The sequence below is a fragment of the Drosophila persimilis genome, unplaced genomic scaffold (genome assembly GCF_003286085.1).
Source record: "Drosophila persimilis strain 14011-0111.01,24,50 unplaced genomic scaffold, DperRS2 tig00000202-arrow-arrow-pilon, whole genome shotgun sequence".
Classification (NCBI taxonomy): Eukaryota; Metazoa; Arthropoda; class Insecta; order Diptera; family Drosophilidae; genus Drosophila; species Drosophila persimilis.
This window is the reverse complement of record NW_020825301.1, coordinates 41,880-62,151: the sequence shown is the minus strand read 5'-3', so window position 1 is coordinate 62,151 and position 20,272 is coordinate 41,880. Positions and strand designations below refer to the sequence as shown.

Below are 20,272 nucleotides of genomic sequence, written 5' to 3'. Positions count from 1 at the left end.
ACTCCATTAACCTCCATTCTGGATTCATTCAAATTTTGTCAATGCGCTAATTGTTGTTAATTATCTAGGGGACCAAGAAAATAGATTTATTAACAATGAAATATGATTCGACGCACCTCGTTTCCCCAGAATTCGCTACAAGATCATAACAGAGAGACAAACAAACAATATAATTAAAAATGAATAATCAATCGCTTCTGACGTATTTTGAGGACCCTGAATCTGTTACAAATCCATTTAAAAATCCCCTTTAGTTAGAGAGAAGTCTCTTTCTCGGCCAAGCTCTCTCTCTCCCTCTTAGCTCTCCGATCTTGTGCTTAAAACTCGTACCGTTTGGCTCTTACGGTTCTAACCGGTTGCGGTCGCCCTTGCAGTCGCAGTTGTCGGTGTTACCACATCCACTACAGATCCACTACCAAACGCAACAACAAAAGCATTAGCGTCCCACAAATTGAATTAAATAATTTCTAGTTTCCAAACACGCAAAACTTTGCGATACCCCTCCCCTGGGATATCATTATTATTGTTTTTTTCTATAATGTTTTCAGTTTTGTTTTGATTTCAGTAGCCGGAACAGCTGTTGAACAATGCAGAGCAACACTTTTTGGCCATTGTATAAATTTGAATAATTAATTACAGTGCTTAGAGAGGCGGGAGCGGGTCTTTCAAGCCAACATTTTGCGGCCAAAAACGATTTAAAAATGCGACCCAGTGCCCTGGGGAGGCAGGATAGGGCTTAATGGAAAAAGGTTGATTCGCCTTTTTAAGGACAATTTGTAGAAAAAATAAAAATTAAAATTAAAAAATGTTGTTAAAAAGCTCTTAAAAGAAATTATTATTAAATAGAATAATATATTTGCTTTTTACGACATTTTAATTGAATTGAAACCATTAAAGAATATTTTAACTTTTTATTAATTGTATAGCTGCAAACATACACACTCCATATTTGATTATAAATGAATTATACCATTTTTATTCATAAAAAAAACTATGAAAAAGAATAAGTAAATAAATAACCGGCCTTATTTTATCGACAAACGAAATTTGTTCAGTTCGATTATAAATTATGAAGAATTATTCGTCTAAAACCAAAGATTGTGGGTAAAACTACAATAAATAAAAGCAAAGACCCAAGATCTACATTGAGCAGCAAAAAATAATAAGCCATGAAGCCTATAATAGAAACTATAGTAAATCACTTAAAGTTGTTTGACTGGAAATATTACAAATAATCTTTTTATGTGTGGTTTTTATACGACACCCACTGCTCTGCATTTAATTTCAATTCAAGGGCTCCAACATTTTTCGAGATTTGATTTGACTATTTTCGTCACCAAGAAAAGCACACAAACAAAGCAGAAAATAAACAAGAAAAATTCCCCCTCATACATATATGCAAAATACATAGATATAGATATGTATACACATTTGTGGATAATAAAAATGTTTATGGTTTGTTCATTAGTCAACAAAACAAAAGGCTGGACAAAGCTCTCGAAATGAGACAGAATTTATCAGAGATCCGCCGAATTTCTGTTGACGTTGATTTGCCTTAATAATAGTTAAGTACATGCCGAAAACATGATGGTATAATTAATATACGACTGTGTATCTGTGTGGGGACCACTTGTCACCAGTTTCGTCAATCGACTGGTGCTATCAGTGTGGCATAAAACAACAACTAATCTTTTAATATACCCCATTAATATGCACTTTTGGTTGGGTAAACCGTTTTTCAAAGCACAGCCCCTTGATTGGAACGCGATAGTGGTACGTGTATGAACAATAAATCCAATTTGAATCGACAAAAACTATTGATAAAGATGAGTGCAGATCGGAAAATTGGCGTTTAAAAACACATTTTGTAAGGAACTGTATTACGCATATCGCTCTTTCGATCGCACTTGTCCAGCAGGTCCGCACTTCGGCACCGGCTTACACTATCTCGCACCCGTTCGCACTCCCTACTGCTATCACTCGTGCTTGTGCTTGTTCCCGGGCTCGTGCTCCATCGGCCCCACTCTGCTGTCAACGTCGCTGTTGGCGTTCGTCAATGGCTGTTCAAGGTGTATTAAGATAAGGTGAGGCTTTTGAAAAGACCGCTCTCTCCATAGTCGTAGTCATAAAAGAGCCAAAGGAGAGCATTTCCGACTCCATCTGTCACACTGGGAAATCGCCTTCATGTTTGTTATTTTGTAGATCTCAGGCACATAAAGATTTTCGGTTTCCAAACAATACATATAATACTCAAATTAATCAGACTAATAAATAGTACTATTGTCTACCTAAATACCGAAAAGAATTCCTCAATATAGAATATGCAAAGGACAGGAATGCAGCACCTTTCATGTATAGACCTTGGCAGCAGATATCAGCAGCAGCGCGCAGCAGCGACTGCGATCGCAGCAGAGGGTTAAGCGGGCACAGTTGTTCAGTTTAAAGATCGGCAAAGTTAGTTAGTCTGCATTCGCCTGGACTCGTAGTCGGGTCGGGGGCTTCGCAACCGAAACATAATATACCTACAATAAATCCATAAAAACTTTATAAGATTAAAATCAACGGAACAACAAAACAAATTTCTTGCCGTTTATTGTGCTACACTACACGTTTATTGTTTCCCAATATTCCGGCTATCGCAGAATTTGCTTTGGCCCCCACGCTCTCTATTGATAATCGCGGCGTGTGTGGTGTGTGAAATAAAAGAGAAATTCAACAAATCGTAGAGCGTCCGTTGGTTCCGATCGCAGCAGTGTGTGCTCCAGAAGGCTTTCCGATAAGACCCCAACTGCCGCGACAAGTAATGGCCAAGAATAATGAATACATCGAATTGTAAGTAATTGCAGTAATCCCTTGGGGAGGGGAGAGTGTTTACTGTGCAGAGGTAGTGATTCATGGAAAAGTGTTCATTGGAAGGTTGGTTCTGCAGAGAGACAAGAGTGTCGTGTCCAACAGAGATCTCCATCCCGGCTTATCGCATAAGCAGTAAGTCGGCTGTGAAACTGTTTTTCATTGTGCGTTTATCTTCACTTCCTTCATACAAGGGCAAGTGAATAAGACGAAGGAGGGGAGGCTTTTACGAAGCTTTGAGTACCCTACTCAACTCCAAAAAGATATTGTTTGCCATGACACATAAGAAATACATATTCTTAAAGGATATAGTATTACTATATTATTCAAATTTCTCGATATTTCCTAAAGACGTTTAGGAGTGACATTTCCAAGTTTGGTTCAATTGTCCCAAAAAATACCCGAGTGTTCTTACGTCAATGTCTTCAGAGATATCTTTCAGTTCCAAGTAAATAATTTTCTAACAAATCGCTCATATTCAAACCTATGATATACATAAGTGGTCTTAGTGGTGCCAATTAATTTGCACTAATATAATATTCGTAAATTATACCCAGCCTCAGCGAAACTAGAAGACGTATGGCTTCTTATGATAAAAAAAAAACGTATGTGATCTATAGAGTCTCTAGACACCTTCATACCTCTGATAAAGTAAAAAAAAATGAAGATCACAAATATATTATAGGAAACACCAACTTTCCGAGTACTTCTCCGATAGTATCAGACACCAGATAACCCGTATAATCTGTTAGTACCGCGTTTTCAGCCTTTCTTTGCTTTAACACCAACACCAACGACCGTTTAATTAAACAATGCCAAGTGCAAATTGTCTAGGAATTCGTTTTTGTGTTGACACAATATATGCCAGCCATAAAGTTTATATTGGAACCCAAATTACGTTGCTTTTTCTGAGTCATTGCTGATAAAGATATCACATTCAATGCAGGGACAGGTGGCTTACCAAATGGTAAGCCCTGGATAGACCCAGTTTTTACCGACAAATGGCAGACGGCTTGGAGTGTTGCACCGTCTGTCTGTGACTCCTCTCGGTTAATTCTATATAATATACAGATTAAAAAAGACTGGCTGATAAGACAAAACAAGATGATAGGCTATATAGAAATAAACCTTTATGCAATGCAAATTTTTCCATCACTTGTTTCTAATCTTTAAAAAAAACCAAAATCAGCACAAATTAGACTTATTCACGACTGTGAAATGTGGTTTTTTGAGTGGTGCGTTAATAAAACGTGACCAATTCTATTTTATCAACCTCTGAGCTCTTAAGCTCTCCAAAAGTCCTACTCGAAGCCACAAAGCTTCTCCATCAATGTAATATGTTTAGCTCTCAGATAAAATATTATTTTGGAGACACTAAGACCCTAGATAACGGGCCCAAAATTCACATGAATTCCGGTTGACCAATCGACATTGAAATTAATTATATATAGAGAGAATCCCAAAAAAGAAGTATTATATTTATAGCAAATTTGCTGCTGCACATTAATGTGTCTACCCAAACCTGGCAACAATGTAATCGCTTCCTAAACGTCATTATAATGATCGTAAACACACCCACCATTAGATCATTTATGGAAGATGACACCTGGAACACGTCGCACAGATTAAATTGCAGTTCCATTACGAAAAGCAAAGACCAACAAAAATACGAGTACGAGTACGTCCAAGTGCAAAGAGAGAACAACAACAACAATAAATGCTAATTAATTCATTTGTAAAATCTGCTGCTGGCGAAACACTCGTAAATATCCATATTCAAATGGCAATTAAAGAACTGAAGCACGTGTATTTATCAAAGTTATACAATGAAGCAGCAGACTCCCATTGCCACCCATTGAGCGAAATGCCGCCGCAAAAGTAAAAGAAAAATCCACTTGCAGTAAAAGCGAAATGTGCCAATGGCTCATAAAATATTATTCATCTGTGTAAATTGTGAAATGGATACGATACGAGAAATTGAAATGCAACGGCAGACCGACCAACCGTCAGGCAGAGTGATTCTAAAAAATTGTTTGCCCATCGAATCGGTAGGGGGTGGCACTCGCTGTGACAAGTGATTCGGAAAAGTGCTGTGACAATGACTATGTGGCAATGACACCACACGATGTCACTTGTTTTGTTTTGCTTGTACTCTTCAATCGGGTATTACGAGAGTTTTTTTTAGTATCAGGAGAATGTTGAGAGTGAAGTGTGAAGGAATCGAAGAATTTGATGCAACATATAACATTAATTAATGTAGAGTTCTGTCTACATGGACATGGCTCTGAAATTCAAAACACAAATCAACAGCCAATAACCACCAAAAAAAGACACCCCCACTTGGGTAGGGTATCCACTCATCATCCAAGCTAACCACCTTTACGTACTACCTTAATGTATGTCGATTTTGTCTATTGCCGATCAGTTCTCTGTACCACCACAATGTACATATGTACGTCCACTCGTCTAAGTCTCGATTTATAAAACGCATTTCAATCAGGCGCTTGACAAGCAACTATTTGCCTATGCAACTCAGATCGAGCTGTTATTTTCTAGGCCTGCTTTAGTGGCTTTAGAGGCGGTAACAGGGCCACTAATTAACAGAACTTTTGCCTGATAGAGACTCGTGCCATAATTAAGAATTATTTGCATTGTTCTTTATGACATTCAGACACTTTTGCTCACCCTTTTCAATCAGATAAAAATATATATTTTATGCCTTTTCTCTTTGCAGACCCTGGACCATGACTCCTCGAGTGGTGACGATGAGGCCGCCCAAGGACCCGCGTACTGGAGGCGAGGACTTACGCAACAATTTACAGAGAACGATTTCGAGGGTAAGTTTTTTACATACGTATATTTTGTAATTGCCAAAAACCTGACTCTCCCGACACGGCCCATGGGCAACGTTTTGGTATAAACCCATACCAAAAACCAATGGCTGACTAGTAAAACCAGCCACAAGTCACACTATTGACGTAAATCAAGATATTTTGGAACAAGAAATTTGCGTCGTGTTAATTGCAAGTTGACATTTTCGAGCACCAAGCCTAGAGTAAAGTGGATATGGGCTACAAGATCAGATCTCTAGCCTGGGAAGTCTGAAATATGGTGGATAGAACCGGAACGGGAGCTTGGATTCTATAGACCATGGAGGTTGTTTAATAGGAAGTTTTATTCCGTTGATGTACTAATTATGGAAGATAAATAGATAATTTACTGATTATAAATGTAAAGATGGATATCTCATAAGTCAATCTTTCTTTTTTTTTAAATCAATATAAAGAGTATACTGTAAATAACAGGATTTTCATTTATTTTTTTTCTTTGGAGTATATAAAGATATTCAAACTAGTTATGGCAATCACCACTGTAGTCTGTCTCAAATTGCATTGAAAAAAACTGCATTAAACAAGAAAAATGTTCAGTGTCTCTCTATAAAACGCCCACAAGTATACGTGTACGAGTTGCCATATATGTAGGACCGAAACTGGGGGGTAGCGTGACTCGAAGATAACTGGAAAAAGAATTAAGCTACTCGTATGCGATGTGCTTTGTATAATTAATTTAAATTTATGAAAACTACAAAGGCAAGTACCAGAGATGATATCACAATTAGTAAACTGAGCAATGACTATGGGCTAAGCTAATAAATTGCTTTAAAAGCCGAGGACAAAATCAAGGGAAATAGGTAATAAACATAAATTATTTGTCGTCTTTCTTGGGTTTTGGGTTCTGTCGATGAATCAACGATTCGTATGCGCAACTCTCATTGAATAACACATGCCAGGACATGCCAGATATTATGTATAGTAAATCTCTGTTCTTATCAGTAGATTAAACCCAAAAGTGAACTTTAAGCTTTGATTCTAATTGAAAGCGATGCGAGTATAAAAATACGTTTCACAAAATGGAAACAAACGAAAAAGGAAAATCGAAAATCGACAAAAAAAGACACTTTAAGCTAACAGAATTACGAAATTCAATTGTAATTAATAATAACAATTTGGAAAACTCACCTTTCTCCTCTCTGCTCCCTCTCTACCGCAGGACATCGCGCCACACACCGTCTATGTGGGTGTTCATGTGCCAGGAGGCAGACGCCATTCCCAGCGCCGACGCAAGCACCATCACAGCGGTCCTGGAGGGGCAGGTGGAGCTGGAGGGGCGGCGGTTCCGTCGGTGGCTCCGGCAGCATTGGAGGTGCTGGTGGCCTCTCCAGCAAGGACAGCGGCAGTGAAAAGCAACAGGAAGTGGAGCGTCCAGGTAGTGTTCCAGAATTTGCTTCATTACAGCCTCGGGTGTATCCTGTGGCCATGTGGCGGGGGTGGGGGGTATTGTGTCCATGAACGTGCCCGTATCCATGTGTGTGCATTGTGTGAATGGCAAATATAATTACGAAATGGAAGCTGAAGAATGATGGAGAGGAATGAATGGAATGACAACAAATGCGGCCAAATCAGCTTGCAAGCTCCGAGAATTGTTTGGAAATTACAGGAAACCCTAGCGAAGGGCGGAGGTTGGCACAATTATAGCCCTTCGCTGGGACATCTCATCACCGGGATAATGGAAATGACAGATGATTGGCTTAGGGATTGGGAGCGAGTGGCGAGCAGCAGGGGAGTTGTCAGCGCAACTGTTGAACCGAATAGAGAAAAAATGTTGGAGATGCAAACAATTAAGAGTTGCAACATGCCATGGCACTCAATTTAGAATTGGTAAAGGCTCTTCTAGACTAAATAACTAAACAGAACTGGGCGAAGCCTTCTCTTAAAGTTTCACAAATTTCAAAACGGTTTGACCTTATTCATATTCACACAAACTTTTCCTAAGTAAACCTCCACGTGTGCATTCCTGTTGCCAAAAACCTCACGCAATTCGAACATGCATGCATGAAGGACATGAACCACTTACCACAGCCGGAGACGGCACACACTAAACAGGACATATGGACATTGGTCAGTGGGGCAATGGCAATTCCCTTTACGGATCAGGGCAAAATTATTACGCCAATTAGTTGCTGCTTCTGTACACGCAGGCGGCAGACTTAAGTAAAGGATGATGTGGGCAGAAGCAGGGGGCAGGGGGGCGGGGCGAGTCCCATAAATGTTTATTGCGGTAATAAAGGTCCTCGCTAATCTTGTACGTTCTTTTTTCTCTCTGTGTGTGATGTCTCGTTGCTTGGCTACAAACAAAAACCGCAACAGTAACACCGCCCGCACAACGTGTACAATTCATACTCGGCGAGGATGTTGATGTCGATGGGACACATGTATCGCATCCTTTGTTCTCGGAAATGGGAATGCTGGTGAAGGAGGGCGACGAGATCGAGTGGAAGGAGACGGCGCGCTGGATCAAGTTCGAGGAGGATGTGGAGGAGGGCGGCAATCGGTGGTCCAAGCCCCACGTGGCCACGCTCTCCCTGCACTCGCTGTTCGAGCTGCGGCGCCTGCTGGTCAACGGCACCGTCATGCTCGACATGGAGGCACCCAATCTGGAGGTGATGGCCGACCTGGTCTGCGACCAGATGGTCAGTGCCGGCACCCTTCCCCCCGGCGTCAAGGACAAGGTCAAGGATGCCCTGCTGCGGTCGACACCGGCATCAGCACGAGTATGCAAGAAGGACACGGCTACCCATCATTCGGTCCCTGGCCGATATGCGCAACCATCTCTCATCGAAAGTGAGTATATAGGGGATAGGGAATAGGATTCCCATCCATTCACAGGAATGGAATCATTAGGTTACTCTAAGCTCATCTCGTTCGTTTGGTGTTACCACTGTGAATCATCATTCAATCAATCATCACCACAGTCACAAATCAACTCAGAAATCATCATGAGTCAGGTCCATGTCCATCTACTCGTATTAGTGTGTTCTAGAGCGCTACTAAAAGTTTTGCCATTCATCCGAACTAATACTAAAACAAATAAAAAACCATTAACTCGTATCGAACCACCCACCGGGTTGAAAGCAGACCTGGGCAAGAGCAATCCTCTGCACTCACTGCATGGCTCATCAGCAACTGGTCTGGATGGATGCCATACGCCCCTCATGACGACAGCCGTCTGTGTGTCGAGTAAGGATCAGCGTGGTTGTTATCTCGCTGTTCCCACAGGTATAGCCTTATAACTAGAACTAGCAAAACTCCCCCACCATCCACCACCACCCCACTCAATCACTCTCTCTCTCTCTTTGTCGATCTCAATCTCTGTCTCTCTGTATAGCTGAAAGCCAATAATATTTTTCAGTTGCCTTGCACTAAACTAAACAATCGAAATAAAAACCAGAACCAAGCTAAACTTAGGATGCAGTTACGATTGCAGTTATCTCTCTTCTCAAGAACATCTTACCTTTAGACAGCCAGTCACCTTAGAACTCATTTCAAGCATCATTCCATCAGTAAATCATTCATTTAGTTAAGTGGGTCACTAGGAGAACCAGTGTTGTCCAACGTTAACCAAAACAAGCTCTTGCTACTTCGTTCGTCTCCTGTCCAAATTTCAACCAATCCAATGAAAAGCTTGAAGCCACAACGCATCTGGGTGCCATTGGTGTCACCACCTGGTTCCATGCTGGGGCATCGCCTCAGCATCACCCGGGGCCATCCAGGGGCCAGGGCCAGGGCCAAGGTCAGCAAGGACAATCACAATCAATACCAAGTAATAGCCGATTCTATAGCCTATAAAAGGTTTTTACTGTACTCGTACCTACTACTCGTATCTCAAAAGCACGCTGTGTTTATCGATCATAATGTCTTGTCTCTGAAACTTTACTACTATTTACTATCCACTCCTTCTACTCCTTCAATCTTCAAACTTTGATCTTCACTTTACTTCCACTAGCAATCTGATACCCTACCAATTTTAAAGCTCTTTAAGCCCTTATTCTACTATGATGATTACTACCCAGTTTTGTGCTGTCGATCTACAACAATTTATTGAAATAAAAACCACACCATAACCGATTGGATCCTAAGATTCAAATCGATTCAGATTATATTTAATGATGATCCAAAGGCTCATTCGAGATACTTAGATATCCTAGAGAATTCTTCTACTGTAATACTCCTGTAAAACCAAACACAACCAAACAAAACCAAACCAAACATTTTCCAGTGGATGAACAGTCGGGGCAACGCTTTAGGGGCCACCACGCCTATATCTCTAACGGCAAGTGAACCGGGACCGCCTGGCCAGCAATGGCAATACGAGCTTAACCCCTGGCGGCGGGCATGGGGCGTTTTCCTGACAGTGCCCGGAAAGCCCAGCAACAGAACGCTCGGTAAAAAACTCAGAAGAAATTTAAAAAAAACCAACTCCAGAACGAACTGTTTATCGTTCCTGTTTGATTTTACGTGTCTGTTAACTGTCTTAAATGGTTTTGTGAAAATGGTTCTATAACAATTACTATATACTCCTCTATATCTAATATTCGTTTGGTAGTAAGAAAACGTTTCTATAAATCTAAAATCCTCCCCCTCAGCAGTCCCTAATTTGACAAAATTTGCATGAAGGTTTACTAGAAGAAGGAAATGGTTCTGTAGAAGATATACGTAATACTCGTACAACCCGATTATACATATTTACACCTGCACGCTTTATCACCTAACTAATATCTAATATATTTTTAATATGCATGCTATTAGCACCTACTTGTATCATTCTTTGAACTCAACTTGAATTGAACTTTCTTCCAGCACCTTTTATGCGAAAATATCTTCTGATCTTTAATCCAAAATATATCTTTTGCACTTCTTTTTTCGTATGTTTTATTGTTGTGCCCGTTTTTTAACGTGTTGTTGTTATTATTGTTGTAATACCTATCAACGCACGTACCCCCAACGAACACCCTGCACCCAAAAATCCAAAACCGATTCTTGCACCCGTGTGAACCGTGTAAACCGTGTAAAACCCCCCGACTAATGCAGAGAAAAAATCTAATTCTAAAAACTTGCGACCCACACAAAATCTTCCGGTGATCACAGAGGACATGGTAAAGAGTCCCAGCAGCCAGTTCGATGGCACGTCCCAGCAGCGGAACGGAGCTCAACGAGCAGCAGCACAAGGGAAACACACACTTTATGAGGAAGATCCCTCCCGGTGCAGAGGCCAGTAATATTTTGGTTGGCGAAGTGGACTTTCTGGAGCGGACACTCTCCTGCTTCATCCGCTTAAGCCAGGCAGCGCTCATGGGCGATCTGACAGAGGTGCCAGTGCCCACAAGGTATGGGGTATGGGCTAAGATCTTTTTAAACAGATTCTAAAAGTACACAATTCCTCCACTGCAGATTCATCTTTATTTTGCTTGGACCACCTGGTAGCCAGAGCAATTTCCATGAGATTGGACGTGCCATGGCCACCCTGATGTCGATGAGATCTTCCACGAGGTGGCCTATCGGGCACGAAAGCGAGAGCATCTGCTGGCCGGCGTTGACGAGTTCCTCGATGCGGTCACCGTTTTGCCTCCTGGGGAATGGGATCCCACTATTCGCATTGAGCCGCCGGCGGCCATACCCTCCCAGGATGTCCGCAAGCGACCACCAGAGCTGCCAAAGGAGGAGATCGACGAGGAGGAGGAAGAGGCGCGACTCAGGGAGGAGAATGGTCTCTCACGAACAGGTCGTATCTTTGGCGGTCTGATAAACGATGTGAAGCGAAAGATCCCGTGGTACTGGAGCGACTATCGCGATGCATTTTCCATGCAATGCGTGGCATCGTGGATCTTCCTGTACTTCGCCTGCCTCTCGCCAATCATCACGTTCGGAGGCCTCTTGGCGGAGGCCACCGGCAAGAATATGGCAGCGATGGAGAGTCTGGTGTCAGGGTTCGTCTGTGGCATGGGCTATGGCTTCTTTTCGGGTCAGCCGTTGACAATATTGGGTTCCACCGGTCCAGTACTGGTCTTTGAGTCAATCATCTATGAGTTCTGCATGAAAATGGACTGGGACTATATGACATTCCGGTTCTGGATCGGCATGTGGGTCGCCGGCATTTGTATCGTCCTGACCGCGATAGATGCCAGTGCTCTCGTCTGCTACATAACCCGCTTCACCGAGGAGAACTTTGCCACCCTGATTGCTTTCATTTTCATCTACAAGGCCATCGAGAACGTGGTTGTCATCGGGAAGAATTTCCCTGTGAATCAGGGCATATACGATTGTGTCTGCATACCGCCGCCAGGCAGCAATGCCAGTGTGTGGAGTATGCCAAATACAACTGGGATTATTGTGAGGTAAGGAAAAGAAAGCAACCTCACCTGAATCTCCGGAAATTTCCCGATCTATAACTTCTATCGCTTTTTCATTAGCCGAACAATGGAACTCTTGTTGGCGGCGACTGTGGTACTCCACCCACTGAGAATGTCTTCCTCATGTCGGTGGTTCTGTGCACCGGTACCTTCATCATCTCCACCATTCTGAGGACTTTAAGAACGCCCTGTTCTTCCCCTCGGCTGTGCGCCAGTACATCAGTGACTTTTCCGTGCTGATTGCCATTTTTTGCCATGAATTCTTCGACTATTCGTTGGGCGTGCCCACACAGAAGTTGGAGGTTCCTGCAGAACTGAAGCCCACGCTGGATTCGAGGGGTTGGCTCATTCCACCTTTCAGCGAACGAATCCCTGGTGGTCGCCGATCATTGCCGTGTTCCCCGCTCTACTGGGAACCATTCTGATCTTCATGGATCAGCAGATTACAGCTGTGATCGTCAATCGCAAGAGAACAAATTGAAGAAGGGCTGTGGCTACCATTTGGATCTGTTTGTTCTCTCAATTCTTATTGCCATTTGCAGTGTGATGGGTCTGCCATGGTAAGCCATTCTCCCTAAGAATGATGTTCTTTCCATGATCCTAATGATCCATTTTTATTGCCAGGTTTGTGGCTGCCACTGTTCTGAGCATCAATCATGTAAATTCCTTGAAACTTGAATCGGAGTGCTCGGCCCCTGGCGAGAAGCCACAGTTCCTGGGTGTTCGCGAGCAGCGTGTGACACACATCATGATCTTCCTAACGATCGGTGTTTCGGTGCTGCTGACACCGCTGCTCGGTCACATTCCCATGCCGGTTCTGTTCGGTGTGTTCCTTTATATGGGCGTGGCCTCGCTCAAGGGTCTGCAGTTCTTTGATCGCATACTGATCATGTTCATGCCAGCCAAATACCAGCCAGATTACATGTTCCTGCGACAGGTAAACTATCGGAAAGATCTTCTATGCTTTAAACGTTACTAAATGACTGATTTCCAATTTCCTCGGACAGGTTCCCATCAAGCGAGTTCATTTGTTCACCGTCATACAGCTGGCCTGTCTGATCATACTCTGGCTAATCAAATCCTTCTCGCAGACGTCAATTCTCTTCCCTCTCATGCTGGTGGTGATGATCGGCATACGCAAGGCCCTCGATCTGGTCTTTACGCGTCGAGAGCTTAAAATCCTCGACGATATTATGCCGGAGATGACGAAGCGAGCCGCCGCCGATGATCTGCATCAATTGGACGCTGAGGTGGGCTTTGTTCAGAAATTTTAACCCCTGTTTCTTCGGTGGTCGCGGCCAGCCCGACACCAAGGCTGGTCTTGAAGGTGGCGCTGGTAATGGCGTCGGCCTCGGCCTGATCACGTGCAACAGCTCAAATGCAAATGAAAAGGAGTTCGAGGCTCAGAGTAGTCTGCTCAAAAAGTAAACACCCGCACTCTGGCACTGGCACTGCGCACAGTCCACAGTCACATCTAGAAACTAGAAACAAGTGCACCCCGTTATCAGATCAGCCCCATTTCATTTGCGTTTGCGTTTGCAGAGCTGGCCAGTCCACAGTCCACCCGCACAAATCATCGATCATTGATGGCCGTTGGCCGATGACCGATGAACGATAACCGTTTCGATGGTGCCGATTCTAAAAACTAAATTATTCTTAGATATCATTCTTTTAAATTGCATTTTGTCGGTACGACTCTATCTACTTGTATATGCATAATACTCGTACTCTGTTCTATACGTTTTGTTTTTCTTTTATCCTGTCTTTAACAGTATTTTGTAAATGTTTATCCCCTGTTTAGCCCTATCAATTTTAATTTAATTTTAAATCTTGGCATGCAAGCTATTTTTACATTTTGTTTTTTTATATACTTGTACGATATTTTTTTGCCAATCGGAAATCGAGCGCAACTGTACCTACTGTAAATGCTAATCCCAAACAAACAAAAAATCAAAAAAGATTAATTATTTATGTTGTCGCTTTTCGTAATGCAAAACAAAAATTTGTTATCTATCCGAAACCTACTCTAAATACTACTCCTACTCTATATATATATATAATCATAAAGAATATTTATAATGTAAATGAAATTCTAGCCATAAGCCATTGTTAGTCATGCTGTGCGCAAACGTTTACACTGTACAACAAGTACCTAAATGTATTAAATGGAACCTGTTATGTTATTTTATAGTCATCATCGGATCAAAAGTTCCCAGTAACTAACCGAAAACCCCCACAAAAACTAGCCGGAGATAAAAAAAAACAAAACAAAACCACCCCACCACAAATATTTGTAGCGAAATTGATGTAAATTTTAGAAGTCAAAAAAACACAAAAAATAAACTGAAAATTTGGCATAAAAGAAAATTTTACACACCCATTGGCTCGAAGATCAAACACGGATACACCTCACCTGTACAACATTCACCAGCAGAATATTAGCCACAGAATATAGTACCGTACCACAGTTCCATTAGCAGAACATTCGCATTCTTCCAATGGAATGGTTCCGAAGGAATCCGTTCGCTTATGGGAATTTTCTGAAGCATCAATCGAAGAATGCACCCGAATGTGTTCTAGTGGAACCGTGGTAAAAGTTGGGACACAGACACACAATACACCTATCACCCTTTCTTCACTCTTTCTCTGCTACACTGTGCTATACTCGTTACTCTCTACCTATCCGTATCTCCTACTCTTCTGTGAGTTCGTTTTTGGACCCAAAACAATGGAAATATGCTAATTTTATATTAAAGGATAATCATCATCAGCATCAGCAACCGCCTGGGGCGGGTACCGGCACAGGACCCAACTATAATCCGAATAATGCGGGTCCCACCACCATACACATTCCTCTCTCTGGCAGCAAGCCGGCCAGTGGCAATGGATCGGGCATAAATATACCCCAAGAAGCGGTGAATCGAACCACAGTCTGGCAGCAGATCAACAAGGATGGGAATGGCATATCCGAGCAGCTCATCATACCAGTGACCGTCAAAGTTCGACAGATCAATGGAAATCAGTAAGTGTTCCAGTAGAGAGTCCTGTTCCTGGTGCCGCGCAAATCAGACACTCAAACACATACTCGTACAATCATGAGCTGCTTAAACTCCTAAGCTTGATTTTTTGTATATATGAATCTATCTTTCTGCTTCCCAATCTCCCATCTATCGACTATAATACTCGTATCATTCATGCTCGTCTATGCATTCCCCCACATGCCACCCTCTCTTCAGTGCCTCAACAAATGCCGCCCTCTCGCCGCGCCTATCGCCCATGCACGAGGCGGATGAGACCGAAGTCACCATCAATACGTCGAATCCAAGTCCACAGCAGCAGATCATCAACTGTAAGGAGGCGGCAGCCAAGCTTGAAGGATCCACGGTCACCAGCCAGAATCCGGCCAACATAACACCCGTCTAAGGTCTACCTACCGATCAGGATCAGATTTATACCGAACAAATGCACAAAACATACACTCAAACACACATCTACTCGTATTGTAGTACATACTTCTCATAGAAATACCAGTATCATAATCTCTAAAAAGAGTGGAAAGTCTTTCTCTGTACTTTCTATTCAATATATAGTAGTAGTTTTTTCACCACAAACATTTTGGTAACGATTTTTAGCTGTGCCAGGGGCAAAGAAAATCATTGGATTTTTGTGCTCAGGTACAAGCTATAGAAGTATTATTTATAAATATGATAAATATAGTAACCCAAACCATTCCAAGTATACACATTTTTGAGGCGATTTTTTATAGAGACTATGGTCAATTCCAACAAAAACTGATCGAGAAGATCCCCGAGACTTCGGTTCCACCGAAGCACAACCATTTTCCTATATTTACTCTTCTTTTGGCTGGATTTATTCTGTGTTATGGGGGGTTGGGGTAGAGTTTGATAAGCTGTGATCTGATGTGAATTTTAGGGGGGAATTTTAGAAGAAAGCCACTCATTTAGCCTAGCCAAGACGGAGAAAACATTGTATTATTATTTATGCCTTAACCTAAGTTACAAAAAATCACTACACATCCCACACACATCCATGACTATACCTATATAAAATATAACTATAAATATTGAATAAAAATTAATGTGGAAAATACACCAATTACCACAAGAAGCGAAAACAGCGAAACCGAAACCGAAATAAAATCCGAAACCCAATTTTGTATCTTTCATTTGATTACTTTACTTGGTATGCATCGTTCGTTTTTCTTTCAGTGTAGTTGTGAGTGTTGCGTGTGGCACATAGTGTTCTATACTCTATCTCTGTATACATCCCATCTAGCACCAGATTCGAGCTCTGCCTGTCTTCCATTCAACCAAAACGAATCAAGCATCAATCAGCCATCAGCCATTTGTCAAGAATTATGTATGAAAAGGGAAACAGAGTTTGCGCAAATATACGTATCATTCATTGTAAATTATTCAAATAATTTCTTTTTAAAGAAATCCCTCAATACGAGCTAGCTATCTTCAATGATAAATACCTCAGCATGATACATACTTTTTATATCTTCACAAGCTCTGTTTAAAAAAAAAAACAAACTCATGGCCTCATATGCATTATGATTGATGTCTGTATATTTATTATTTATAATTACCCTTAAATCGTATGTATGTATATATAAAGATACGCCAGTCTAGGTATCCTTTGTACGATTACCAACAAGATCCTATTAACAATTGCATTTCATTCTTGCAGAACAGAAAATTTGATACGTCGAAGCAATTGTGGCGTGGATATCTTACACCAACAGAAACATCCGTTTGAGTCAATGATTTAATATGATTTTGATTAGTGTCTCATTGTGTATAAGTACAACAATTATTTGTGTGTCTAACTATAATCTGTCTGTCTATATCTTATGTGTATGTTCTACCAACCGTCCTGTGATGTGAATCTCTCAAGTGCGTTGGTTATTATTCTCAAAATTGCAACATATCAAGAGGCAAAACAGAAACAATTTAAACTGCATCTGATAAATCTATTTAAATCTATGCAATTGAAATAAATGTGTAAAATGAACTCTAGACAATATTCAATGGGTACAGAAATCTAATCGGCACTTACACTTCGGCCTTGGCTTCAACTCCAGGAAATGCTTTAATGGCATTGTATTACCACAGAGAAACGAATACAGTGGCTCTGGCCATCTAGCGATTAGGACTGAATATTCTAAACTAGGAAACAAGGAAGCCCCTTCAGAAGGTCCAGATTTTGTTGCTCCGTAATAATTAGCTTCAGTAAGTCCGCCTGAAAACAGGAGCCTGCTTGAATACGGTGCTACGGTGCAGCTACATTTTCAAGGCGCTTTCCCTGTCGTCCTCTTTCATTCACTCTATGCAATTTATTTTAAATTGAAATAAATGTCTAAAATCGAAGTTTTAGAGCATAAAGCGAGGTTAAAATAAAACATTTGAATTGCGCGCCCCTCTATGTCATTGTGCGACACTACGAAATCGTGTTATTGTCGCTTTGCAACACCGTCAGCTGTGTTGCTTGCTGTTTTGTCTAGCGCGTGTTTTTTACTTAGATTCCGTATTTATTAATTAAAAACTTAGTAAAATGTCTTTGATAACGCGTGTACTGCAGGGTAATCTGACGCGCAAAAATGCACTGCAGACGTTGACTCGGGTAAGAGGCCTTAACAGGGTAGAACTTATCCAGCCGAGTTTGCCGACTGTTATGTAATTTGATTGTTGTAGGAATTCGTTTTAATTAAGTTATTTTCCCCCAGTGCGGCTACAGCTCGCATGCCAAGTTTGCGGAGCACCGGCCCATCGAAAAGATCCGCAATATAGGAATCTCGGCACACATAGACAGCGGGAAGACGACGTTGACGGAGCGAATCCTCTTCTACACCGGGCGCATTGCGGAGATGCACGAGGTGCGAGGCAAGGACAATGTGGGCGCCACCATGGACAGCATGGAGCTGGAGCGACAGCGTGGGATCACCATCCAGTCGGCGGCCACCTACACCATGTGGAAGGACACGAATGTAAATATCATCGACACGCCCGGGCATGTGGACTTTACGGTGGAGGTGGAGCGTGCACTGCGTGTGCTTGATGGCGCTGTCCTCGTCCTCTGCGCCGTGGGGGGAGTTCAGAGTCAGACGCTGACAGTCAACAGACAAATGAAGCGCTACAATGTTCCTTGTTTGGCATTCATCAATAAGCTGGATCGCTTGGGATCGAATCCCTATCGCGTGCTCTCTCAAATGCGCTCCAAAATGAACCACAATGCTGCCTTTATCCAACTCCCAATTGGTGTAGAGAGCAACTGCAAGGGCCTGGTGGATTTGGTAAGAGAGCAAGCCATCTACTTTGAAGGAGAAAACGGAATGGACGTTAGGCTGGACGAGATCCCGCAGGATATGCGTGTGGAGAGCCAGGAGAGGCGACAGGAGCTCATTGAGCATCTGTCCAATGCGGATGAGACTTTTGGTGAATTCTTCCTCGAGGAGAAACCCTTTTCGGAGGCCGATCTCAGGGCTGCCCTAAGGAGGACCTGCATCAATCGAACATTTACGCCCGTTCTGGTAGGAACGGCTTTGAAAAACAAGGGCGTTCAACCTCTGCTCGATGCTGTCATCGATTACCTGCCCAATCCCGGAGAAGTGGAGAATCTGGGCTTCATCGAACGGGAGGGCAAGGATCCCGAGAAGATTGTCCTCAATCCAGCACGCGATGGCAAGGATCCATTTGTGGGTCTGGCCTTCAAGCTGGAGGCTGGACGCTTCGGTCAGTTGACGTACCTTCGCTGCTACCAGGGCGTTCTCCGCAAGGGCGACAATATCTTTAATGCCCGCACGAATAAGAAGGTGAGGATTGCCCGCCTCGTGCGTCTGCACTCCAGCCAAATGGAAGATGTCAATGAGGTCTACGCTGGGGATATTTTTGCCCTGTTTGGAGTGGACTGCGCCTCCGGTGATACCTTCACTACGAATCCCAAGAACAACCTTGCCATGGAGTCGATCTTTGTGCCGGAGCCCGTCGTTTCAATGGCCATCAAGCCAAACAACACCAAGGATCGGGATAACTTCTCCAAGGCCATTGCCAGATTCACCAAAGAGGATCCCACCTTCCACTTTTTCTTCGACAATGATGTAAAGGAAACGCTTGTATCGGGAATGGGGGAACTTCACCTGGAGATCTATGCCCAGCGAATGGAGCGGGAATACGGCTGTCCCGTGACGCTTGGCAAGCCAAAGGTGGCCTTCCGCGAGACCCTCGTCGGCCCCTGCGAATTCGATTACCTGCACAAGAAGCAATCTGGAGGATCGGGTCAGTATGCTCGCATCATTGGCGTGATGGAGCCCCTGCCGCCAAATCAGAACACGCTCCTGGAGTTCGTGGACGAGACGGTGGGCACCAATGTGCCCAAGCAGTTTGTCCCTGGCGTGGAGAAGGGCTACCGGGAGATGGCCGAACGAGGCATGCTCTCCGGACACAGATTGTCGGGCATTAAGTTCCGCCTGCAGGACGGTGGCCATCACATTGTGGATTCCAGTGAGCTGGCTTTCATGCTGGCCGCCCACGGAGCCATCAAGGAGGTCTTCCAGAATGGCAACTGGCAGATCCTCGAACCCATTATGATGGTCGAGGTGACGGCACCCGAGGAATTTCAGGGCGCCGTCATGGGTCATCTGAGCAAGCGTCATGGCATCATCACAGGAACCGAGGGAACGGAAGGATGGTTCACGGTCTACGCAGAGGTGCCTCTGAACGACATGTTCGGCTACGCGGGAGAATTGAGGTAAGTGGCAGAGCCTTGACCACTTAAGAGTACGAAAAAGCTTCTCTAATCTATTTCATTCCACAGATCTAGCACCCAAGGAAAAGGAGAGTTCACGATGGAGTACTCCCGATACTCTCCCTGCCTGCCTGATGTCCAGGACCAGATTGTGCGGCAATATCAGGAAACCCAAGGAGCTTCCCAACCTGACAAAAAGAAAAAGAAGAACTAACTCAGAGCTTAGCACTAGTAAAGTCATATTTTTAAGCAGCAAACACTACCATCTCCCCCAAATCGTCGTGTCATTAAGCCAGCTCTATCCTTAGTTAAATTTCGATTCAGTTTTTACTGTGATAATCACTCCATGTACAGTCCTTTTTGTATATTAAAGTTGACTACAAAATACAAACAAATTGGCACATTGTC

General features: G+C 42.9%; 1 protein-coding gene and 1 pseudogene across 1 annotated transcript; both read left to right on the top strand.

Annotated features, from left to right (window-relative positions):
- Positions 1-6,908: 6,908 nt before the first annotated feature.
- Positions 6,909-15,837, top strand: LOC113565897 (annotated as a pseudogene).
- A 1,822-nt stretch (positions 15,838-17,659) lies between these two features.
- Positions 17,660-20,259, top strand: LOC113565896 (elongation factor G, mitochondrial). Its single transcript, XM_026989261.1, has 3 exons — positions 17,660-17,743; positions 17,847-19,867; positions 19,934-20,259. Exons 1-3 carry the CDS (start codon positions 17,675-17,677, stop codon positions 20,076-20,078), a joined length of 2,235 nt encoding a protein of 744 aa, XP_026845062.1. The 5' UTR covers positions 17,660-17,674; the 3' UTR covers positions 20,079-20,259.
- Positions 20,260-20,272: the final 13 nt, after the last annotated feature.

Excerpts from the sequence above, each read along its gene's own strand:
- LOC113565896 (XM_026989261.1), top strand. The coding sequence starts at position 17,675 with ATGTCTTTGATAACGCGTGTACTGCAGGGTAATCTGACGCGCAAAAAT. Across the intron at positions 17,744-17,846 it reads CACTGCAGACGTTGACTCGG|TGCGGCTACAGCTCGCATGC; the intron begins GTAAGAGGCCTT and ends ATTTTCCCCCAG. Across the intron at positions 19,868-19,933 it reads GGCTACGCGGGAGAATTGAG|ATCTAGCACCCAAGGAAAAG; the intron begins GTAAGTGGCAGA and ends TTCATTCCACAG.